Source organism: Phaenicophaeus curvirostris, chromosome 12, assembly GCF_032191515.1.
Source record: "Phaenicophaeus curvirostris isolate KB17595 chromosome 12, BPBGC_Pcur_1.0, whole genome shotgun sequence".
Taxonomy (NCBI): Eukaryota; Metazoa; Chordata; class Aves; order Cuculiformes; family Cuculidae; genus Phaenicophaeus; species Phaenicophaeus curvirostris.
Window position 1 is genome coordinate 5,755,845 of NC_091403.1, and position 25,781 is coordinate 5,781,625.

At 40.0% G+C, this 25,781-nt stretch overlaps 1 protein-coding gene across 1 annotated transcript in view; it reads right to left on the bottom strand.

Annotated features, from left to right (window-relative positions):
- FBN1 (fibrillin 1) overlaps positions 1-25,781 on the bottom strand; it is a 144,098-nt gene that overhangs the window by 31,147 nt on the left and 87,170 nt on the right. Inside the window, exons 23-36 of the mRNA XM_069866952.1 lie at positions 23,442-23,567; positions 22,446-22,670; positions 20,617-20,742; positions 20,400-20,528; positions 19,791-19,916; positions 19,558-19,683; positions 18,610-18,732; positions 14,848-14,973; positions 13,917-14,042; positions 5,562-5,684; positions 4,622-4,744; positions 2,753-2,878; positions 1,077-1,199; positions 364-486 (exon numbers count right to left, since the gene is read on the bottom strand). Coding sequence (XP_069723053.1) covers positions 364-486; positions 1,077-1,199; positions 2,753-2,878; positions 4,622-4,744; positions 5,562-5,684; positions 13,917-14,042; positions 14,848-14,973; positions 18,610-18,732; positions 19,558-19,683; positions 19,791-19,916; positions 20,400-20,528; positions 20,617-20,742; positions 22,446-22,670; positions 23,442-23,567 — 1,851 coding nt within the window. The remainder of the gene's footprint in view (positions 1-363; positions 487-1,076; positions 1,200-2,752; positions 2,879-4,621; positions 4,745-5,561; positions 5,685-13,916; positions 14,043-14,847; positions 14,974-18,609; positions 18,733-19,557; positions 19,684-19,790; positions 19,917-20,399; positions 20,529-20,616; positions 20,743-22,445; positions 22,671-23,441; positions 23,568-25,781) is intronic.

Sequence of the window (25,781 nt, forward strand, 5' to 3'; positions counted from 1 at the left end):
CTCAATGCTCCGAGAGCACGCGTGGCTTTTTGCTGCAACTTCATTCGTCTGCGATCTTGGGGCCAGCTCTACATTGGCTTAAGCTTCTTGAAATTTAGAATTGTCTTATGCCTGCTGTAAATCGTGGGCAGCTGTAAGAATGCCCAAGATGTTGGTTCTGGCAGCTGGGCACTTCTGGCACACTACATCACACTGGACGTACTTCCACTGCACTATCACAACTTCTAAGCTAGGGTCAGTGGGGTGAGAGTTGGAGAGCCTGTTCCAGCCCTCGTACATGACTTCAGGCTTTATTCATAAGCTCTTAGCCTTGCAGTCTTTCTGTGCATCTTCACTTGTAAAAAAAAATGAGTGGTCGCTTACCAACGCAGCCAACTCGGGTGGGATTCAGTTCAAAATCTGGAGGGCACTCACAGGTGTAACTACCAGCAGTATTGATACACGTGCCACTAATGCAGGTTGTGGGATCTGCACATTCGTTAACGTCTGCAAGAAAAACAAGCACATGGTAAACAAATACTTGAGGACAGTGGAAACCATCAAAATACTATATGCTGACCATCAAAAACCCACTAGTCATGAGATGCTGATCTCCAGAAAACTCTAAAAAGTACACACACATTTGAGAAGAACTGAGATGAATTCATCATTTTATAGGGGAGGGAGGGAAGCGTTTTCCCTGGAAACCAATCTATGAAGTAAAATTCACATTAAAATACTACTAAAATACTTCAGGGAACATAGATGGCAAGGCCATAGCTTACCATCCAGTAGTGTGAATGGCAACTACAAGGCACAACACATCTTCACCTGGGAGATACAGACAGACAGACGCATTCTCTCTGCTCTGTTTCTCCCCTTCTTCTCTTAAGCCAATGAGATATCAGAGGTTGACAAAGAAGAGGAAAGAGGATTGTACAAAAGGCAAGAAGTAGAATCCTGTGCTATCCAGTAGGGAGGTCTATATTTTCCTACATCCAGTCTGATTGGTATAGCTGTTTAAAAGAACCTCCTAAAGAGCTGACCACGACGCTAACAGAAAATTAGAAAAGCATGTTGTTCAAAACCATCTTTACCTGTGCAGTTACCACCGCTTCTGTCCAACTCGTAGCCCACTTCACACTCGCATCGGAAAAGTCCAGGGAGATTATGACAAGTACCGTAGACACATATGTTAGGAAGTGAGCACTCATCAATATCTGATAGAGGAACAGGAGGGGAGAAATATGAGGCTTCCTTATCTTCTTTAGATATAGACAGAGATGCAAATAGCCTCAGAAAATACAGCAGCCAACTGTTCCCATATACCATGTAACACCAGGAAAAATAACACGCAAGATTTATGTTTGGAGCCTATAGAACCTAATCCGTAACTTCTTTTTATGCAAAAGACTCTCTTAAATATTTTTGGAAGCCATGCCAGAAACAATCTAAGCTTATTAGTGAGCTAATCTGACAAGTAGCAAGATTAAACATGGCAGGAAATATGCTTTAAAAACTGAAGTTTACTCTAAATCAGCAGTCATCTGCAGAAAGGTGGACATCAGCAAAGGAAAAGCTTGTGCCCAAAGATGAACTTAACGTTCGTCTTTAAGTTTCTGTACGTGGCAGATCTGAAGTTTGGCAAGCGGAGCTCCCTTTTGTGCAAATCACTGCACCTGATTCAGTATTAGCTGAATTCCATACACACTGCACAGAGAACAACCAATCTGATAATCGGATACAATAAAAAAGCGCGAGTTTACAAAGGACCTTAAAATACTACATTTAGTGTACACATCTGAGACATCAAGGAAAGTCTGTTTTAGCAACAGCATCTAGGCTCTACATAAGCTATTTAAAGTTAGCTACAAAGGCTTGAAAGTAAATTGTTTCATGAAACATTCTGAAACTTAATATTGTTTTAGTTTACACAAAAATTCACTCTCATAAATTATTTCTTTTGGAAGATTACTAAAAAAAACCTACACAGAATTCTTTTCAGTGGAAAAAAATCCTATTTATAGTCATGTACTTCTGAACTCCATCTAATACCAGTTCTATGAGTTATTACTATGTCAGATGATAAGGCTGCTTCTTCTTGACCAACTTAACTTATTAGCTTTATAACAGCTGAGGATTTCAAATGTTACAATCAAATATATGACCTTAATCATGGTGGTAACATTTTATTATTTGATTTTTGTGAATCTTTGCATATGCAAGGCTCTTCTCAGCAAGTTGTGAACAGTTAACTGACAACCCGCTTTCAAATCTCAACAAATATTCATGCTTTGTTTGTTTGGATTTTTTTTTGTAGCAGTATAAACTTTCTGCAAGGCTTTAAGCTCTGATTCTGCACCTCACAGAAGCCCTGCAAGCAAATTTGCTTTATTTATTAGCTACCAAATAGGTGGTTTTCAGTTTCACATACCCCAAGGCAAAGTATTTTTTTTCCTTTTTTTTTTTTCTTTTTCCTGTTTAACTGTTATGAATAAAATGAAGATCTGGGTACAAATGACCACGACGAAATGGCAGCTGACATTGCCATTTGGATCACCAACCACAGCCACAAATAACATGTCTTAAGATAAGCTCTGAAAAGCTGTTCTCTCTCTATACAATAGGTAGGTGAACACTTAGAAGCCCATAACAAATGTATAAACCGAAAAAAACCCAACTCTTAATTTTCATGCAGTTCTCAATACTACAACAACAACTGCAACCAACTGTAAAATTTTTCAAACATAAAGTGCTATTAAGGCAGAATTACCTTCACATGCTTTCCCATCTGGACTTGGCAGAAAACCCATATCACATTCACAGCGGTATCCTCCAGGGGCATTGAGGCACTGCCCATTCTCACAGAGATTCAAGTTTTCTGAGCATTCATCGAGGTCTGTAAAAGGAAGAGAAATTGCAGTTTTATAGTAAACATGCTTCTCTCACCAATAGTTGTTCCAGCTGAAGCACAGCCTGCTCCAAGGATTTTAGTTATTATATTAGCTCTGAACACTTGCAGAAGACACTGCAATCTAGTTATGTGCAGAGGTCATTACGTGTAACAGCTTGGTGTATTTCTGACATGTTGAAAATACAGCTTCTAATCATAAGGAAAATCAGAGAGGCACAAACCCCCTAAAGCAGCTAAAGTTAACAACAATTGGAGGCAGTGCACAGGGTTAACTTTAGACTCAGAATGAGCAGGTGAATTTTATTATAGCTACTGTTTCCACTACAGCAAAGCCTAGAGGCAGCAACTGAAAAAGAGGTTTACTGTGCAATGAGCAAACATATGGTAACAGGCAGTTGCCATGCCAAACACATACAACACGGACAAGAAGTGGCACTGGGGTGAAAATAACTTGATCAAAATTAAACTGCATGTTAACCGCTGATGAGAAAAACAGCCTTGCCACTGGACTACACTGCTCATCAGATAGATCCAGGCCCTTACTCTCTAGCTGAAATGTTATACATTGCAAAAAAACACCCGACTTGTTGTAGCAGAGTCTGGCTAGAAGTTTGAGCTTGTAAAATCCAAAAAAAATCAAAAGTAGTAACTATCAAGGTGAGCGTTGCGTGCTTTGGCAGAGGGCTTACAGAACACTTGTGTGCCCTAGTTTGAGTCCCAGCCACCTTTTGAATCCATGAACAATAATGTATCCAAATTAAATTTACTGACTGCTGGAAATCATCATATGGGAAATTAACAAAAAGCACTAGGTTATGAAGGCCACCAAGGAAGTTGAATCGGATTCAAGGGTAAATTATATGCAGAGAATTAAACAGAATCCTAGGGTCCATTTATAATTCAGAATTATTCAAATTCAGCCTTAAACCTGCTGAGCCAGACCCTCAGATGCCATAAAATCCTGCTGGAGTTGATAAGAGTGGTGTTGATTTGCACTAGCTCAAAACCTGGCCCACTAGCTGTCTATCACGTGGCTTTACTCCAAACAGGGTCCCCCTCCACGCAGCATCACCAGCAACACTGACATCCTTAGTGTAACAGCAGGGCTCCTGAGGACTAAGGTTGCATAAGGTTTCACCAAATAACCTGTTCTTCAGAGCGGTGGCGGGGAGGGGGAAAACAACTCTCTAGGAATGTCTGATAATCACATTTGCAGTTCATAAAATGAGGTTTCAGAAGCAGCTACTACCTGCATTTTACACATCAGCACTGCATCCTGACACCATCTCAGAATGATGCAGTACGGGGCAGACAGCACACATTCACTTGTGGGAAGAACGAACATTTTTAGGCAATTTTATGAAGTAATTTTAATGCATCTGCCCCATTATTTAAATGTTAAGGTGGGAAGCCAATGGACTGGTTTACTAACTAGCCAAATTACATGACCAAGCACTGTTTTAATACTTTTGCCACCCACTCCAATCAACAAGAAAAGCTCAATGGAAACTTGTATTCATCAAGTGAAAAAAGCGACTGCTTTAGACTAGGTACAGTACACACTATTTCTTTCAAGTTATGGCAACTTAGGCTAAGACAACAACAGAAGATGACATTTTAGGGAAGAATTTCAAGTGATCCAAGTTATTTTTGTGTACTGACTCGTGGATTAACTTAGGTTGCAGGGGACCACTGGGGGTCATACAATGCTTGCCTACGAAACCTCACCTGTGCAAGTGAAGCCATCCCCAGTATAACCTTCTTTACACAGGCAGCGGTAAGAGCCCATCGTATTCTTGCAGTCAGCATGTGGACTGCACATGTGGGTTCCATTGGAGCACTCATCCAGATCTTTAAAATAATAAAAAAAGGAAGAAGTAACATTAGTTAAAAAAAAACACACCATGTATACAAACTTGAAATAGAGTGTGCCACACAGAAGCTCTACTTTAAATAACCTCCTGTAATAGAACACACACACATGTGGGGCCATCTGACCAGAAAGGCAGGCACAGCTTATTTGCATCTCAACAAAGAAGTGTGACAAGGTAACTGTGAATGAGGAAGCTGCAGGGCATTCTCAAAACTAAGACCTGTATCCCACTTTCACAAGGAGAACCAAGACATCTCTCATTGGCTGTAAACTGGAGAGGGGCAGATTTGGACTAGACATAAGAAAGAATTTCTTACCCATGAGAGAGGTGAGACACTGGCCCAGGTTGCCCAGGGAAGCTGTGGCTGCCCCATCCCTGGAGGGGTTCAAGGCCAGGCTGGATGGGGCTTAAGGCAGCCTGGACTCGTGGGAGGTGTCCCTGCCCGTAGCAGGGGGGTTGGAACTGCATGATCTTGAATGTCCCTTCCAACCCAAACTATTCTATGATTCTGCCCTCTATCAACTGCCTTCAAGGACACAGCATGCCTCTCCATGATCCAGTCTGTTTTCACCATCTCACAAGTCAAACACGAAATAACACTGATTTCATAGTTAACCATGGCAGAGAATTTGTCCTCCAATAGATCATGTCAAACCAACCTAACAAGTTCGATAATGATTTGTCTTTTCACTGTGTAGGTGTGGTACTGCTTTTGGGTTGGTTTTTTTTTCAGAATTGCTAGGACCCAGTTTTGGTCTGACTTACAAATAAATACAAATGCATACGACTCTTACCTGTGCACTTGATACCATTTCCAACCCAGCCAGGGCTGCAGCTACATTTGAAACTTCCTGCTGTGTTTGTACATATGGCGTGTCTATCGCAATTATGGGCTCCAATTTCACACTCATTGATATCTGTAAAAACACAGAGATGTTTGAAGTGCTCATGGATCAAACTTTCTCACATCCAGATAACCAATACTGGAATTTCTCAAGACAGATAATGGGAACATGAAAACAAACCTGCATTTCTTTATAACATGAGATTAAAAAATTAAGCAGAAGAGAAGTAAAATCACAACAAAGAAAAGCAAAAGAAACATGTAGCATATTTTAAACGTGGGCTGCCCTACTATCCATTTTTCTGATGGGCATATAAAGCAGTACTCCTGCAGTTCACTCCAAAGCCTGGTAACTTATATTCAAGATGGAACACAGTAACTCAGGTTTTCTTCTTTTTCTAATTGGTACATTCACAAAGAATGTGAAGCCATAGGGAAGAGAATGATCAACGTCCATAAAGATTATCCCTGCAGGTGTTCATCATCCTGGGATGTATGTTCGTCAAGCAGCTCTGCAATAGAGGTCAAATTTGATGACTAAGAGCTGGTGTGAAGACCTGTGCTCCCCTGACAATAGAGGTTCACCACTACAACAAACTGGCTTGCTTCTTGACCATACCTTAACACGACCAAGGGAAAGACTACAGTTCTTCTGTCCTGCAGTCTGCAGAGGGGGACTCGGGTGGTTCTACACTGCATGGTTTGCTAAAAGTGGTAACTTTGCTGCCCAGGAACTCCTGGAATGCAGCAGTCCCACAGCCATCATCCTATCTGCAAGAATGCTGATGAACACCAGCAGGGCAGCACCTGCAAACTCCTCCTACCGTTATCCCAGGGCAGTTAATGAAGCCAGGTTCTGTTGTGCCAGGTTCTGGGTTTGGGAGGTGGAGGATGCACTGTAAAACAGGGCAGCTAATGGACACAAAGCTCCCCAGGCATGCAGTTCATTAATAACTCAGGAAACCTAATACAGTGAAAAAAAGTCAGCATCCTTGGAGATACGAGGCAGCAAGTTATCCAGTCCTCAACATATGGATTCATGCCAGCACATTGTATTTCAGTACTTGCTAGTTTCACCTTATTTTCATTCTTGGGCATTCTCTGGCAATGTCAAAACGTATAGACATAAAAAAACAAATTGAACACCATTTTTCCTTGTCAGAAAACATTATTAATGTCCCATATAAGTACTTGAGAAATGTATAAACTCAAAGGCAAAGTTTTCAGAAATTACTATTGGTAACTGAAACAAAAGTGGCAGGAATTCTCTTACACAACTGAGCTATGGATTTTACAGTGCTTTCTGTAACTGAACTCTCTCTAACTGTGCTTTATTTCCATGCAGGATGTAAATTATCTAGAATTCACATCAAACTATTTAATATTTATACCCATTTTTTCACACTCCTAGGTGCCTCTCCTTTTGCAGTAAGCCAAATCATTTCATAGTGTACAATAGCTGATGGAAAGGGAAAAGTCTGCATGATTCCACACACAAAAACTGAGCTCAGACCCTTCTTGAGAACACAATTAGCAAAAGCATAAGCCATCAACCATGTAACAACCTTTGCAGTTCTCAGCCACAGACTTCAGTTTCCCTACCATTGCACCTAAAACCAATTAGCGCTTAAAAGAGGGCAAGAGAGCAAAGCCAGTGGAGAAAGTGTCCAGGTACCATCTTAATAATTCCCTTTGTAACTGCTTCTTAGGTATTTCTGTTCACCCTTCTTTAGACAAAAAGCTCTTTCCTCTCTCTATGCCTTATACATTTGTTTTGTCTTTTCACAAAGGCTACACGTGACTAAGAGCAGAAAATATACGTCTGGTATCCTACAATTAAATACTCAAGTCCAGAAATTGCTCAAACCCATTGTTGGTTTGGGGTTTTTTGGTTGGTTGGTTTTGTGTTTGGAGTTGGGGTTTTTTCATTTTGTTTTGGTTTTTTAAAGCCTATACAGTGGAATTGCACCCATTCTGGGTTTTCTTTCTAAAAAAGGCATTGCTCTGAATCAAAACTCCAGACATGAGTATTCCCATAATCTGGATACTTAAGTCTAGATATAGATCTAAATCTGGCAGCTGGAATCTACTATTAATGAATGTTGACTGCACCAGAAAGTCTGAAAACATGCAAATGGACACTTACTTTTTATAGCTTAAAAAAAGGGTCAGGAGTAGATAATCTCAGAGCATATTCGCCTTTAGCATGTGCAAAAACTCACATGAAGATAGCATCACCCTAAACAGGAAACTAGTGTCTGTCAAAAATCTTAAGGGTGGTCAGAAAAAAAACCTTGTTTTGGCTTGGACTGAAGGGAAAGAAAGAGGAATTTCGAAAGGTCAGCTACAGTGTACAATGACATAAAAAAGCTGAGGCAAATACTCTGTATTTTAACCTTTACATGCTTTTAAACCGCAAACTGTTAATCCACTGCTAACATTAAGATTGCACTGTATTTGATTATTTGATGCTTTGAAACGTACAAACAATCACATGCTTCCTTATACACTGCAGAGCACAACAAAACAACACAAAAAGCATCATCAGTGGAGAGATTTCTGCCAAGAAGTCTTTTAAACCACCAGCAAACAAACAGAAACTTGCATGCAACAGCTACACCGCATTGAAGTCGTGCTCAGGCTCAAATTTAAGGGAATCCAAACAAAAATTTTCAGCTCTACATAAAGCAACTGTGAACTCCATCCCATCCCACATCACACTCGCCCAGTAACACTTTGCACACCTGAGAGCCCCTACTAACATCTCTCAGTGGAACAGCAGCGCCACAACACTCGTGCTCTTGCACTGGACACTTGTTCCTCTGTCAGCTGTTTGACACACACACTAGAAAGCTTGGAATCTTCTGCAGGATGTAAGCATAAACCTATATCCAAACATGGGTACTTATTATGGGATCCACTGAAGTGCCATTCCACTTGCTCTGAACAAAATCCTTAAGTCCTTTGCAGCTTTATTTTCCCCCAGGAAAAGAATTCAATAGATTTTAATGCCTTTTGCCTAGGGAATGCAAAATATATTTTCCAATACCATCTTCCCTTAAAGAATCGTCACAGAGCTTATTTCATGAATGCATGGAAAGGTTTTCATACATTTAAACAAAAGGTGATAGAGGCACATAAAATACCACCACTGGTTTCATTCCAGATTCTACTTATTTTCTAAGCTATCTGCACTTAACTCAGATGATGTTTTGCTATAATCCCTACTCTCTCCTTTCATTGCACAGTTGAGTTATAAGCCTAAATTTATTGCACTGCAATTATTTCCAAGGCAAAAGAGATCTCAGACCAAACACGGTCCTGTGTAAACGGTGCAGTGAAATCAGTGGAATTTATGCCTGCTTATACTGGAGCTTAATATGGATTTATGTTGCCATAAGTATTGAATTATGGCTTCACAGAATGAAACAAAAAGGAGAAGTTGAGCTCTGTAGGGGAAAAATTAACTCAATATAAATATCTTTAATAAGACCAAGAGTCCAGATTGTGCTGTCTGCATGGCAGTACAAACAGTACTACACTCTTCAAATACTCCAACTATTTTTGTATAATTGTTTGAAGAGAAAGGCATTACTCAGTCTGAGTAAAGGTACCGTGACCCAAAGAGCACACAGGAGGACGCTCCTCAAGTCAGTGTTTCACACAATGATAGCCTATTCCCATCGACTTCAGGGGGATTTTCACTAAAGAGTAACAGAGTGAGTCACCGATTTATATCAACCTCCTCCTTATGTCTCCAGTATAAGGCTGTGACAAGCCAAGGAAAATAAAGACTTTCCAATCGGAGACTGACACTGCATCCTCAGCCGGTCCCATTGTGCCCCAGTCCTGCTGCACACATGTTCTCAGCTTTGTAATTGCACAACTCCCAGTAATACTAAGGGAGTTGTCTGCCTAGAACAGATGCGAATACGCATGATAAATAATATGCAGATCTGACATCATAACAATCCCAAGTACTCTGGGGAAAAAATCTGTCAGTCACCCTATTTTGTTGGCCCCTACAGTTCTCTTCTCTGGACAAGATTTTTTCTCTCGAGCCTTTGGCAAATAATAAAGCATCTCTCATTAATCACAGAAGCACAAATTTGTAGGGTTGTGGATGTGCAGGAAAAATACACATCACATATACCTGTCATGTTGGCACTATACTTGCAAATGCAGCAATAAAGGGAAAGGAACAGCTAGCCAGTATCTGCACAGTCTGGAACTGGATCATTAAACTCAGTCAGAGAGGAGCACGGGGATACATCACTATGTTCTCACCTATACTCTGGAAACACTCAACTCATTCCTCTGTGTTTGAACAGAATGAGAGTGAACTTTAACCAACAAAATTCCACACGTTCGTCACAGGGTACAAGATCCTCAAGGTACTCTGTGTACCACTCACATCTTATGTAAAGTGTCACCAGGGCTTCAATAGTCTATAAGGATTCTTAGTAAAGCATGAATTTAATTCAGCCTCTGTGTATAAATCATTACTGTTTGTCAGGAATTGTGCAAATCACAGAATCACTAGGTTGGAAAAGACCCACAGGATCATCGAGTCCAACCATTAATTAAACCCCTTAAGCATTTTCTGACTTTTTAATTTTTTTGGCACCCTCAGCTTATCTGTGCATTTTATCGCACTGATGTTTCCCTGGTATTTCAAGCCTGGGCCCGATTCCCACAGGGCCAGTCGTCTGGTGGAAGTCACAAGGCATTTCCTCCTCCTGGGTCGCTGCCCACGTAATCAGGTAGGTAAAAGAGAAGGCTTTTCAGAAGGAGAAAACTGTGACTTTCAACTTAGCACTCACACAAGTAGAAAAATACATGGAAAAAAATCCTCTATTCTCATCCTTGTACCTGTCAAATTGTTTTCTCTTTTGGAATCACTCTTGGATTTTATTCAGCATCCTGGATCATAAGCAGCTCTACGAGTTTCACATGGGGCAGTTCAGTTCTTGCCTGCTATCCACCCTTACAGCATCAGCCTGGGGCACAGCGTGTTATTGCTGGACAGATGCCTACTCACAATACGCTCCTTCTGTTAATACCCCCATTTGGCGGGCAGTGCCGTAATATTATTATCTTCTGGTATTTGGCCTCACACAGCCAGCTCCCAGATTCATAAGGGGAAATGTATTTGTTTCACTGATACCAGAACTCTCTTGTGCCATCAAGACTGAAACACACTGTATTATTAGTGGCCAGAAGCCAAAAGCAGGGGAGAGAGGCAAGCACATTGTACAAGCAACAAAACTTTATGGACCTATTTTTGAGGGCAACTAACAGGGCTCACCTCTTCCTTTCACCATATCAGGTGTCCTTCTCTTTATAGCTCTACTATCATCAGTCACGTAAGCACGGGGTGGGCACTCACTCCTCCTTTACCCATTATCATCATCATTACTGAATGATAGCAAGGAACGTTCAAGACCAAACTCTGTAAGCTCATGCCCTGCCCCAAGGCGCAGCTGAACATCCTCCACTAGCCTTTCTCCAAACAGCACCAGCATGGCCCTTGCATAGTCAGGGTCTGGTCTCAGCCCTCCAAATCCCTGAGTCTGCTATGCAGACTTTTAGAGCGCATTTATTTTTGATCTGATGACTGTCTCAGGCAACTTCTGTCCCCAGGTTCACCTCGTTTACTTTGACTTTGCGAAGAGGAAGAGCACCCTAAGCCTTAGCAAGCACGACTCCACCAAGGAAGGTCCGTACCTGGCAAGGATGGATGGGAAAGAGTCATAGAGAGTTTGTTCCTCTGTGAAAATATCAAAGCAAGGAAACCTCCACACCAACAAGGAAATATTGCCAATTTACAGGCAATATTCCAGAGTGGTGATGAATCACAAAACACAAATGCAAGGGCCAACACATCTCTGCACAAGTACACGTATATTTTACTGACAGAAAAAGCAGAGGCAAGGTATTTGTCACAAAGCTGGGCAATCTCAAAGCAGAACAGGTGAAAATGCTGCATTCTTTTCTCTTGTACCTACGTACCATTGCCTGCCTAGAAAAATCTAAAACTAACTGCTCTATGTCAGTCTTGCCACAGTTTGCCATGTGGATGGAAATCAAACCATTTGTAGCACTTTACCTAGGAAACCTGCATCCAAGATGTTTGGGGTTTTTTTGCATTTTTTTAATTTAGATTTTTGTTACTAAATTGTCGACGTTCTTGCTGAGAATCAAGGAGGGAAGGACCTAACATCTGTGTGGGATGGGAATGTAAGTCAGTGGGTGGATTCAGAATACTGTTAAATGATTGGGGAAAAAACATGTTTATTTGTTAAAATGGAAACAATCAGTAATGACAAAGGAGCTGAAATATTTAGACAAAACTGTAATGGAACCCAGAGGACATTATTTAGTTGTTCTCATAAAACAGAGAACCTCTAATTCAAAGCATTGTACAGATCATTGTATTTTCTTTCACAGAGGAGTTCCTAAAAACTGTGGATGCTTTTGAGCTATTTGTAAGACAAGAATTGAATCCTGTGGTCAAGGTGCTGTTGGCAAGGTCCCTCCAGCAGACGTCTTGAAGGATGCTCTCATGGTCTGCACTACCTGAGACTGGGAACTTCAGCTCTGCTCTAATACTGTACAAACATTAGGTGGGAAATTCAAAGGTCTCCACCAGTAAATATGACTTTTTAAAAAACAGAATGTGAGGACATGCACACTGTAGTCACAAGGGACCTGCATTCACTCGCTCTTTTCAGAATGAAAACAACCTAGAAAGTTCTTGCTCTACTTCCTCCCATTTTATTTAAATCCAAAAAATTTTGATGATTTATTTTGAGTGTGGTCCCGTCTCAGCTGTATCTGCATAACTCACAACTAACACCACTGACCTCTCTCAAATTACTGAGCCCCTCGACAGCATCTATTGTAATGAAGGCACCCTGGTGATTTTCCTGGTGAGTGCCATCCTCCTCGGGACACTGGCATATAAGCAAAAGCAGCAAAGGAGTGGCTGAGGGAAAGATAAATATGTGCAAGGAAAAGCCCACATGGCAGGCAGCGGCCATCCAGAAGGCTGGACTTGGCTGGAAGCAGGAGGGAGGGAGGGATTTCCCTGCCTCTCCATTAACAAAAGATTATTGTTTGGGACATTTGCCACTACCCTGCATCACCACCACCATGGTGGCTATTTCCAGGCACTCCCCCAGAAGCGATACTTCAGATTCCTCCCCTGCCTGCCTGACCTTTCTGTGTCTTTTGCCTTCTAGTTGCTTCATTTTCCCTGACTGCTCCTGCTGATCCTTCATTACGCTGGGAGGGATGGCTGTGCCATGTGTAACTGAGCAGCACAAGGGTTTTCAGGTCCACAGTACTGAAGGTCTTCGTATAATTTAGCACAGAAAGAGAGAACATCGAAATGTCGGTCCACGGGGGACAATTTGGGATTTCTTGGATTTAGATCAGTTCATGTGTAAGTCAAAGGCAGCTGTTACTAATGCACAACTATTCACCCACAGTCCAATATGCAAAGTACAACTCCAACCCTCAGATTGTTCCATGAAGGCTGTAAAGAAACAGCTTCATTTATTTGGGGCACTACAGAAGTATATTATTAACTAACTCTGTACAATAAGGGCAGACTAAGAATAAAAGTTTGTTTCAAAGACATTGCCAGAAATGTGCTTAGTCCAAGTCTACATTAAAAATTACATTAAACATATGTTTGCATTTGTATTTGGGCAGAGCCTAAGACTCTCAACACCTTGGCTTGAGACACCATCACTGGGATTATTAATACCATGCCCTCAGAGACTGTATATTTGAATCTCATTTCTGTTTGCTGGCAATACATGAAATAATGCAAATTCCGATTTCGCTGATACAATGTAGTTGAGTAGCTGTATTGTTGCCACTTTGTAAAAGCTGAAAATTTATTTTAGCACATATTCCAAGCCATCTGTGTTTGCCAAAATAATGCTTGGAACAGATACCTGTTATTTGCATGCATAGTATACAATTAACTAATCCAAATGCACTGAGGTCCTTGGGAGTCTGTTGAAGCACAGGCAATGGCATCTTCTATTCTTTTAGACCAACAACAATGCAGGAATAAGCCCATTTATGTTTCCAGTGTAGTACATTTTGTCACTTGTTTCAGCAGAAATGGCATCACGCTGAAGTTCAGCAGAACTCAAGCTCAGGAAATTTGGATAAGAGATAAAAAATTTAGCACAAATAAGTGAAAAGAACAACAGTGAGAGGAGCTTTTGATCACTAGAGAAAGGGACAGGCAGACTCATGAGTTTATTCAAGTCAGTAACTAACTTACCCGTGCAACCAGTTGTGCCTTTCTTGCCTGAATATCCCATATCACAATGACAGATAAATGAGCCTTTTGTATTCTCACAGGTTCCACTGAGACAGATATTTGGATGCAGATCACACTCATTAACATCTGAAAAAAAAACCACGAATTCAGATTTACTAAGTAAAATTATTAGAAAGTAACTGACAAAATTTGTTGAGATATGATGTTTCGGCACAAAATGGATCTACGTGTGTAAACACAAAACTGCTTAGGTTAACTGTTCTTTACCAAGTGTACACTTCAAGATCTGGTTTAACACTGCTATTACCGCATCTGTATTAACACACTTTCAATTTCCTTAAAATAGAGACTAAGATTCAGCATATCATCCAAAGAATGACTGTGATTCTTAATTAATGCTTTCTATATATATGTGCGTGCGCATAGAGATTTATATTTGCATGCATAAATTATCTAGTTTTGTACAAACATTTCTCCTCAAATATGCTCCAGATTTTTATTTTAAACATGAAAATTTGGTTTTGGACAGACACTGTTTCACGACTTTGTTCTGCCAAGGTACAGCACTTGCACATTGTTTTCTCTGAGAGACAGCACCAGCGATTTATCTTGCTAGAATTTTTCCACGGTGTCATCCACCAGCACTTGGTTTCTGAAAGCATTTTTTCACCTGAGCTATACAAAACCCTCACTGGAAAATGACCCAGAAATATAACGCTCTAGATCATCAAGTTTGCATCCCAGTCTACAGGGATACAGATACCTGCATTTGATAAACAGCTTGTGCAATAGGGCTGGTCCTATGATCTGGTGGCCAAAATTAGAGCATAAGAGCAACACTCTAAATATTGTCTGCCTACTTGGAAATAGTGCCTTAATAAATAATCTTTCCCTAGTTAATGCAGATTGGAAAATTTGTACTTTCACTTACCTATGCAAGTCTTCATGTCTTCAGATGCCATAAATCCATCGTAGCAAAGACACCTGTATTCTCCCGGGATGTTTGTACACTGTCCTCCATCACAGATGTTAGGATTGTCTTCACACTCATCGATATCTACAGGGGAAAAATCAAGATTAAAATATGCTACCTTTATGCAATGCAACCAACAATAATCATGGCAAGCAAACATTTTAATCCTCTGATAAACATGATGAAGATTGAATCCATGCAAGTACTGGAATAGTACATTGCAAAATTGTCCTGATCGGCAAATTTCTCATCTCCAGATAAAGTCAGTGGCAAACATTCTGCTCTTACTCCAATGGGAACAGGACCCAACTCCGTAGGTAAAAACAAGTCATTGACAAAAAAAAAAAGACAGAACCTTTGTCACACTACATACATAAATGGAAATTATTGGATTTCCACCATTGTTGAAGTCAATGAAAGCTCTAAAGTCAAATTCAATGACAAAAATATTGGACTTCAAAGAGCTAATAAAAGCCATCATACACTCAGAATACCTCTGCAAGTCTCTAGAGTGATGACCAACTGGAAATAGAGCCAAACTTGCGATGGGAGAAGTTACAGTACATACATCTATTTCACTAAGAGATTTTATGGGTTTTTTTTAGCTTTTCAGTTGACTGGGCAGGCCAGCCATATAGTTACATCCTCTAGCATGTAAGTTCTTTTCTCATTTCATGAAATTGGCCATCACTGATTGGGGCCAAGCTGCAGAAGCAGACACTTTATTATATTAATGCAGCCATGCTAAGGTCTGGAATCTTTCAGAGTCCCTGGGGTTATATTAGTGCTCCTTGTAAAAATCCCTAGAATCTCCCTGTGTCAGCACCAATGCAGAGCAGCAAGAGCAAAAATCAGAAACTCTGCATAGTGATACCATGGGAAAAAAATCAGCACAAAAAGGACAAGATTCAGGAACCCGCTCCAATAGGAAGGGTGTAACTCATTACCAGACCAGTCTATTGTGGATTGCAGTAATTATGCAGCTGCAGAAAATGAACTCACTTTAACTTAAAATATTATGTTCATTATTCTTCTGTATTTCTAGCAGCGAGTGCTTGTGTGGACACCCAGCTTCTGCAAGGAAGAAGGCTGACCAGTCCCTGTTCATCGTAACAAGCAAATAATGTTGGCATGGACATTAGCCTGGAAATGTTAATTTGGGATGGAATTTGAATTAACATGCAAAACTAACCTCTAGAAATGGGGATAATAATGACAGAAATAAAGAACTTTATTTACTAACCTGTCATTGTACTGATTTCACAGTTGGGAGAAAATCAGCTGACAATGAACCTGTTGTTTCTCTTAATTGAGCTGATTATTTATGCATAACCTCACCAATTCAAATGTGACCTGCTACTGAACTGAACAGCATTCTTACCAGCTCAATTATCAAGAAATATATTCCATAATGGCTTCTAGCTTTGTGTGATGTTAAAGATAAAAGACACATTCACACAGAGAGCAAACTGAAAATGTAAAATAGGTGCTTCGCATACTCAGGTCACAGTGCTACTATGTCTTGTACCATGCATAAATACCTAACACAGTAAAAACAGATATGCAGCACAATGAGTAAAAAAGTCACAAAATATATTTTTGCAATTTTTTCACTCAGTTTGAGAAGAGGTAAAATTTATTCAGCAGCCATTTATACATGTAATTAACATCTCGTCAAGAAGAAGCGGAAGCCTTTTTAGATACTAAAAGGGTGGTGAAGGTGATCCCTCACATCTCTGCATATTTTGTCTTGACATCTAAAGGTCTGGTGTTTCTGGTATTTAGAGCTTTTTAGGTGTTGCCTATTGCATTCAAGTCTTTTTTAATGAAAATAAATACCTAATAGCTATTACTGGCTAGCCTATGAATGAAATTCTACTTTTCAGAGTCAAGGCTGAATACAACTATGCAAAAACTCACAACTAACATCAGATGGTTTTTTATTCCTCACCCAGGCTAAGATCCGACTACAAACTTCTGTGGACACGTTTAAAGTCAAGTTAATGTGTGGATTACTGAGAATCCCTCCCCCATAGCAAAAGCAACTGTTTCCTCGCTTTTTGATTCTGTGAAGGGAAAGACAATCATTTTCTACTCCAAAGTTTAATTTAATACGCAGGAAGGTGCCGTAATGATCCACTCTGGTTCTGAGTTTAGAGATGTCTTTGGGTGGCAAAGGTAAAGCACAGAACTGTTTCTAGCCAGAAGAGTTGAGATCCCTGAGACTGTCCAAGTATAAACTTGGGACAAGTGGTCCCCAGTCAAGACAAAAAGATGAAAACAGAAAAGTGGCTCAGAGAGCCATGCTCCCAGCCTCCTCCCTTCCCTTTCATGTCCCTCTGATCCTGTCGCTTGGGTTTAGATTTTGGCTGAGGCATAATTTTCATCAACTGGTTTTACTTCTGCATTGAAAAAGTGCTCCGAACATCAATGTCTGGGCAAGGCTTTGTACAAACTTGCCTTTTATAGAATATCGACCTAAAGCAAACTACTTCTAATGTAAATATTTTAGGTTTTGATATACTTAATTTCAGGGTCAGTCAAATTTGCACTTTCTCTAGTTGATTTCTTTCTTTGAACAAGGACCCGATGCTTGCTGAAGGCTGGCTACTTTACATCTTTCTGACAGTATTAACCACAATTCGAGGGAAAACTGCATGTAACTATGCTCTAAAATGCTTTTATCCTTTAGAATGGTGGCAAGTGGCCTCAGGATAACTGAGACCCTGGGTCAGGGGTCTATAAATATTTAACCATTTTAAATGTGTGCTCTCTCTGTTCAGTATAGAATAATCTTCATTATTTTCACTATACAGGCAATTCCAGTCTGAGGGATTAACCCTGTTCTATTTCTCATGCTCTTCAAGGAGCTCTTGGATGGAATTGGCAAACAGCTGGCAAATATCCACATGCCCCAGTGGGCCAGTGGTTGTGCAGCAAGAAGAGAAGTGTAGGGGAGAATCAGTTTCCAGTAACTTATGTGGAAATCACTGAGTACAATTCACTTACTGAAATTACGACTCTGAGACTCCCAAAGGAGAACACTCGGCCATTACAGACCTCTGAAAATTTTCTCACAAACCCTGTTTAGAGTGCAACAGAGCTGTTTCCTAAGAAAGAGTCATACTATTCAAATTTCAGTTTGTCTGAAAGCCATTCAGTTTTGAAGCAATGCAGTATCCTTGCATTTGGTTAAACAAAGAATTAAAAATAGGAATTTTCTTGCTTGCTTAAGAGCAAATACCACACAACCACAGAACAGGGCAATTACCTCTGTTTATAGCATTTCTGTCTATTCTTTCTCCAATATAACCACACAATACACATGCACACTATTTTTGCTTGTGTTTATGATGACTCTTTCCATTGACCTCAATACATTTTGGATTTGGATTTAATATACCTTAAGAGAGAAAATTTATCTCCCTTAAGGGGAGATATTGAAGTATTTAGAGGGTTTTGTTAGTATATTCAGAATGAATTTGTACACTTTCTGAAATTATGAAGAATCAATTCCACTCAAAGCAACTCAGTCTGCAGTTGTCCAATTCCAATACTTTTGAGATGTTTACTTTAGAAAAAGAACTTCACTTTCCATGCATTAATTACTTTTTTTTTACAGTATTTTTGCTACAATAGCTTCAATCTTAAAAACAATTTCTATTTTTAAACTATTGAAATAAACCACTCCAGTGGAAAAGTTCCCAAAACCTCTCTTACCAGTGCACGTCCTGTGATCTGGCATGAGTGCAAAGCCTTGTTTACAGCTACATTCATAGCTGCCCTCTGAGTTTGTGCAGAAGTTCTCACAGCCACCGTTCATTATACTGCACTCATCGATATCTAAAAAGGAGAAAGTTACAGTTAAAGCCCACAACACTTTTCCTCTAAAGCATATTTAAAGGACACACTTCGAGTCATCTTTCCCAAACAGCATTACTTCCAGAATCTACATTTGATATTTCAACACATCTTAAATATTCAAGCGTTTGCATATATAGGCATTGGGATGGACCATGGACGGAAAAAGCTGTTATCTAACTGCATTTGTAAATACCTCTCCAGTTCTCTTTCTACATATAAAAATACCACCGTTAGGCCACCACAGAGTGATGAAGGCAACAAAGTCTTCATAAAGATCAAGGGAAAAAATTATCCAATAGGCAGAATTAAAGCCAGTGGATTTTTCACGTATTTCTAGGCTAATATAAAGTGTTTGCATATGAAAGTGTGCACAATATGTGGTTTAAGCTAAATGTCACTTACAAACTGTGGCCTTAAGGAAACAGTTAATGGAAAGACCCTATGTTCAAGACAACTGCAGATTAAAATTGTAAAAACTCAACCACTCCATCCAACTGATCCTAGTCTATGTTTTGTCAGTAACACTGATTTTTAATAAATATAGAACTCAGGGTTTACAAGGTATTTCCTCTTAATGATCAAACTTTGAAGTCTTAGGCTATTTTATGCATCATGATTGATTAACTAAAGAAAATAACTGTTACACAGTTAACTGTACAGCTACTGTAATCTCATTCATTCCTCAACTTTGACAGACTCAGTAGATTCTTGAATCACAGATAAAAATGTCTTTCTACATCTACTAAAAATGAAATGTTTTATCTTTCCTATTCACTAAAGATTCCGTGGAGAGTTTGTCCTTACCAACACAGTATAACTTGTCAGGTGTGGACTGGTATCCAGGGTTGCAAGCACACTGATACTTTCCAATGAGGTTGACACAACGTCCGTTTCGGCACAGGTTAGTGCTTAATTCACATTCATTAATGTCTGTTGCAAAAGAAAAGAGGAACATGTTTTAGGTATGAATGAAAGCATGCACCACGACAGCAGTATGAAAAGCTGTGCGCAATACTCATTTTTCTCCCATGTCTCACCTATACACGCAGAGATATTTGGTGATATCTGATGGCCTGGAGGACAATCACACCGAAAACTTCCCTCTGTGTTGATGCAGGTGCCACCTCGGCAGAGAAGGGGATTGCGCTGGCACTCATCGATGTCTGTGGGGAGAAGAGAAGGCACATGACTGCAGGGGACAGCACTGCCACAGCGGCAGCCCACCCCTCTCCATCATCTGCTGCCTAGATTGGCTCTGGAGCCTCTTCTACAGCAAATCATCCCTTACACCACATCGCAGCTAAAAAAATAACAGAAAATAAATGCATAAAAGCTTCTAAATTTTAACTTACTCTAACCCTGAAGTTCAGGATGGTGTCCCACTTAGCAAAATGGGGAATATGGGGATAAATCTAATATCCTAAAATCCTGAAACTTGTTATTTATGCTTTGGCATCCTGTAAAAAAGTAGTCACATTTGGGGTGAAAATCAAGCTAAAGTGAGCTTTAATAAGACTCTCAAAATGAGAGGGGCCTAAACACAGGCACAGTCGAACCTTCACGAAAATAAAAATATAAACAAAAAACCAAACTATTTATAGCATACTAGGACTATTGGACATCTATGGTCTATAAAAAAAACATACCCATGCAGTTTTTCATCATCATAAATCCACTTTCATAGCCTTCGAAGCATTCACATTCAAAATCTCCAGGAGTATTGACACAGATGCCTTGGCCACAAAGATCGGGAGAGATGCGGCATTCATCAATGTCTGTAACAAAACACATTCACAGTATTTTCAAAGGAGTTCAGTTTGTCCTTTACAAATCAAAATTAAGAGAGACATCCGTGCGGTTTACCTGTGCAATTCCTCTCTTCAGAATCAAGGGCAAATCCACTGTCACATCTACACTTAAAACTGCCAATGGTGTTCCTGCATTTTCCATGGGTACAAAGACTGGGGACCATTTTACACTCATTGATATCTAAAAATGAAACAGGAAAAAGACATATGATATTATGACTTCATACAAAAGCAGCATGAAAAAGAACAATACTAACTTCGGAGTTCATCCTTTCTCATGATAGTGACCCCTCCTTCTGGGGAAACTGGAGACCACACGACATAAACTGATATTGATTTCCACTCAGCCCAACAACATAAACTCTCTGCACTGGAACTACCAAGAGCACCGTCAGCCATAAAATGGTATCACTCTTCCTTTTTGTCCTGCAGGATCTGATCTGCAGCTCACTGAACTCAATAGTAAGATGTCAGTGGGCAGAGGATCAAACCTACAAGGGCAAAGGCTGCTTCCTGAAGAACCGCTCTGTCTTCTGGCTTCTGAGAAAAATCTGTTACTTCCATGAGTCACAGAAAACATAACGAGCATAAATAAAAGCACATGTCACTTTTCTTTATGGACAATTAATTGCTTAGTAACTGCTTATAAAACTAAGGCTGAAACTAACAAGAGCAATTGTCATTGATAGATACTTTCCCCTCCTTTCAGACTTCATAATGCTTAATGTTTGGGTAACCGGCTTTATTTATAAACATATTCACATCCACTTAGGCTTCTGACATGGTCCAGCTTAACCTCACAAGTAACTCTGGACAGACGGCTTTCAATACATGATGCTAGGGTGTCACTGTGTGATTCCCATTTAATGCTTGAAGCTATTAACAACAGTCATCAGAACATTTGGTTTACAGTGAGTTAAATTCTACTAATTTGAGCTACCATCCTGGAAACATTGTCCTCTACTTCTCCAAGCATCTCCACAAGAAACTCCCAAAATTATTCATCCTCCCTTGCTTGTTCCACATTCGAATTAAAGTTATTGCAACCTGCCCAGGTAAGAAGGATTGCTTTTTCAATACATCCAAGACTAACTGCTCAGTTTGTTCCAGTTCTTGTAATATGAGTTGTCAGTCACAATTTAACCTCTCTAGTGGAGATGAATCTAGTGTTTTGAAGCTGCAGTATTACGTGGTATTTAATGCTCTATGACTAAATGATCACAGAATCACAGAATCGTTTGGATTGGAAGGGACCTTAAAGATCACCCTGTTCCACCCCCTGCCATGGGTAGGGACATCTCCCACCAGACCAGGCTGCCCAAAGCCCATCCAGCCTGGCCTTGAACCCCTCCAGGGATGGGGCAGCCACAGCTTTCCTGGGCAACCTGGGCCAGGGCCTCACCACCCTCACAGTGAAGAAATTCCTCCTTATGTCTAGTCTAAACCTGCCCCTCTCCAGTTTATACCCATTGCCCCTCATCCTATCACTACAAGCCTTTGTAAAAAGTCCCTCCCCAGCTTTCCTGCAGCCCCATCAGGTACTGGAAGGTTGCTCCAAGGTGTCCTCAAAGCCTTCTCTTCTCCAGGCTGAACAACCCAAACTCTCTCAGCCTGTCCTCATATGGGAGGTGCTCCAGCCCTCGGATCGTGCTTATAGCCTCCTCTGGACCCATTCCAAGAGCTTCATATCCTTCTTATGCAATCTTATGTTATACTCTGGCTTTAATTTCTATGAAATCTAACTAGATTTTCAAATGTGCCTTAAGGTAATTAAGATGCCCGACTACCACTGAACTCTTCAGACCCACAGGAATTGTCCAAGAGAAGAGTAAAAGGAAAAGCCAGCAGGATTTGCTGGCAATGAACCATAAACAGATCACATACCTTTTGAGAAAGGTTTCCCAGTTATCTCTATCTTCGTAGAGAACCCAGATCCTCTTGGACAAAGAGCTTCAAATTCAGGTGACCCCTTCAGAGGACACTCCTCACAGTCAAAGCCCCACGCTGCCCCCACTGAACAGCAGCAAGCATCCATTCGGTGTCGGCCTGGTATTTGTCCAGTGCATTGCTCATCTTCATGCTGCAGGTAGCAACTCTCCAAGCGAATGTCTGTTGGGCAATTGAACAATATGTTGAGAGAGAAAGAGAAAATTTAGTTCACTGCAGAGGAATTCTTTTCCAGGACCCCTTCAAAGGACAGTTTGCTCCATGTTTTTATGGAATCAGAGGAGCACAACAAGTACATTGCATAATTTCTGACAGCAAATTATTAATGCGGAACTCTGAACTTATGAGTTGAAGTAAGTTTAAAGCACCATTCTGAAAAATGGCACAGAACGTGTGAAGTAAATTTTGGATAAGAAGAGGATTTTAAGCATTCCAGTTTACCATGCCTATATAAGACCTTTTAATTGCTACAAGCTATGCCTTATTCTGAAACAAATCTTAGGCATTTAACTGTCACAAAGCAACAAAGGTGCTTTGGATGAACAGCATACAAAACTTCAATATTCTGTTGCACCCTCCATTAAGATATACAGTGTGGCTAGGAACATCACATCTCTCCTCGGACGCTCCAATCCCAGCCCATAATCATCCCCACAACCACTCTTCCAACCTTGGTGATTTCAGTGTGGCTACCAGTGAAGTCTGCTAAAAGCACCACTGATCTGTAGGGAACTAAATTAATACTATTCACCAGCTAGCAGATGGTGATGGGTTTTAGCTACCACCATTGGAATCTGTTCTTATTCCAGCTGAAACAAGTTCATGTCCCTGATTGATTCCATTTGAAAACGGAAGAAAACATGCAGTGCAAACATTGCTCTCCACATCAACTTGTTTTTCCCTAGCAGACCTGTAAATGAAATTAATACCTACCAAGACATGTCCGTCCAGAAGCATCTAAAGTCATTCCATTGGGGCACTGGCAAACAAACGATCCCAAGGTATTGACACATTGCCCATTTGTGCAGACTCCAGGAAACACCTCACATTCATTTACATCTATTTCCAAACAAAATGTGAATAAAAGTAATTACTAGCACGCTAAACATCAACAAACAAAAAACATACGAGCATTCAAATGTTTTGGGTTTTAGAATAAAATATAAAATCACAGCAGTTTCCATGGCCGGATAAAATTCCAAATATTTAGGATTTCGTTGCATGTTAGCCAGAACCAATTAATTAAGGAAACTGCTGATGATTAGAAATAATGTATGTTGCTATTTGCCATTCCTACATAGACTGAAATCAAACTCAAAAGTAACAAAAGGTTAAATCAATTTAAAAATTGATATCAATTTTCATACTCACTGTGCGCCAGATTTCTGAAGCAAACGGGCAAAAAAGACAAAGGTGAATGCATAATGAGACGATGCGTTATTCCAACTAGATTAAATTATGCTGTATTTTTTTAATGTCTTTTTAAAATTATTTTCTTTTTTATGTTTGTGTCCTACCAGGCACACCTCTGCATGTCTGGAGACTACAATTGCATTTGAAATTTGGCCCTATGACTTTGTCACCAAGTAGTAACTTTACACAGATTAAAATAAATTCCTTATGACTCCTCACTTAGTTCATTAAACAAAGATTATATTTCTATATTTAAGTGGCAAATTTAGCACTTTTGGGCAAGCACAATTTAATTAACTGTGTTAGCTTGGTCTAAGCATAAATAAATGTTCAGTAATCTAAGCGTGGGGTCCTCTCACTAATGTCCTTTGTGAAAAGCACAACTGCTTTTAGGAAAAAGCCTCCAGTATTAAATGTGGCCCAAGATGAAGCGTAACAATTGTTAAGACATAAGAGGATAGGAACAAGAAATGAGAAAAACTATAGCTGAGCTGAATACTTATCTAGAGAATGACCAAGAAGGGGGTAGGCTGAACTCACTAAGCCTCCAGACAAAACTCCTGGTGCAAACCAAGTGCAGCTCTCAAAGTGCATGGAGCAGGGGGAGAGGATAAACGTGGGGTGGGTATCAGTGGCCTCTGCCCTTGAACAGATATTGTAAGTAAAAGGTCCATATTGACTAGAAAGCAGAAAGTAAAGCCAGTGGACTATTAAAAACCATTAAAACACAGTTCACAGCCTGTAAGCCGTATTCCAGCTGACAATTCCAGGGCTCACCCGTAAACTAGAAGAACACTGCCAAATTATTTTGCTTATTTCCTTGCACAAGGTCCATTACTCATTTTACATGGGCTGCGTATGGGAAAACTGAGTATCACCTTTTGGGAACTAAACTTACTCCCTTGTCCTGCCTCTCACTTGCCAGTAAATTTCCTAGAGATCTTCCCCTGTCTTGAAAAATGCTTATATTGGTTGAAACCTAAATATGGCTTCAATATACTAAAAGCAGGGGAAACTACTCCGAATAATCTGGGGCTATCTAGGTCCCACTGAAATGACAAAGATTAAAGCATGTAATAGATGTAATCCAAAGTGCTGGTAAAGGAAATGCTGAAAACAGTTATGTCTACATCTTGGAAGCATAAACTTTCCACCCCAGCAGTGTTAACTATGTTCTAAGACTTTCCTTGTGAAGAAAGATAGGTGGGGCCACTTGTTTTGGGTTTTTTTTCCCCTTTTCTTTCACTTACTCCAGAAAGTGTTGCTGAGGTCAGATAAGTTATGTACAGTGGGTCTGCAGCACAGACATGCCAAGGTATTCAGTCATCATTTGGAAAGAAAAGAATATGTGTGAGGGTGTTCCTCTATTTTTTTTGTTTGTTTTATTTTATTTTTTGTTACAGGAAAAAACAATGTTTCTTTATGGAAGCTACATAAGGGAGTAATTTTTAAAGAATATTTTAACTGCAGTGTCATGTCAGATGTTGTCAGTCAGGATGACCCACAGCAGTCTGAGACTCTCTGAGCTTCTGCATATTATGGAAATATGCAGTACTTTGCCAGGGTTTCAAAACAATTCAAATGTAGATGAAATAGGGTGGGATCTTAAATTCTCACAGAATAACATAGAATCATCTCATACCAGGCAAAAAGCTACACATGTAAAAAAATCTTCAACCGTTCCTTTAGTCAAAATTTAACTGTGTCCTGATGTCTTTTTGGTTTTTTTTTTAAAGAAGACAATAAAACTATGCTTTGGAACATATCTGATTTCATATAATGTTGCATGGAAGACGGCCAAGTTAAGGAAAAAAACCTTTCATTAAATATAGTCTTCAAACATTCTTTTTCTAAAGCATA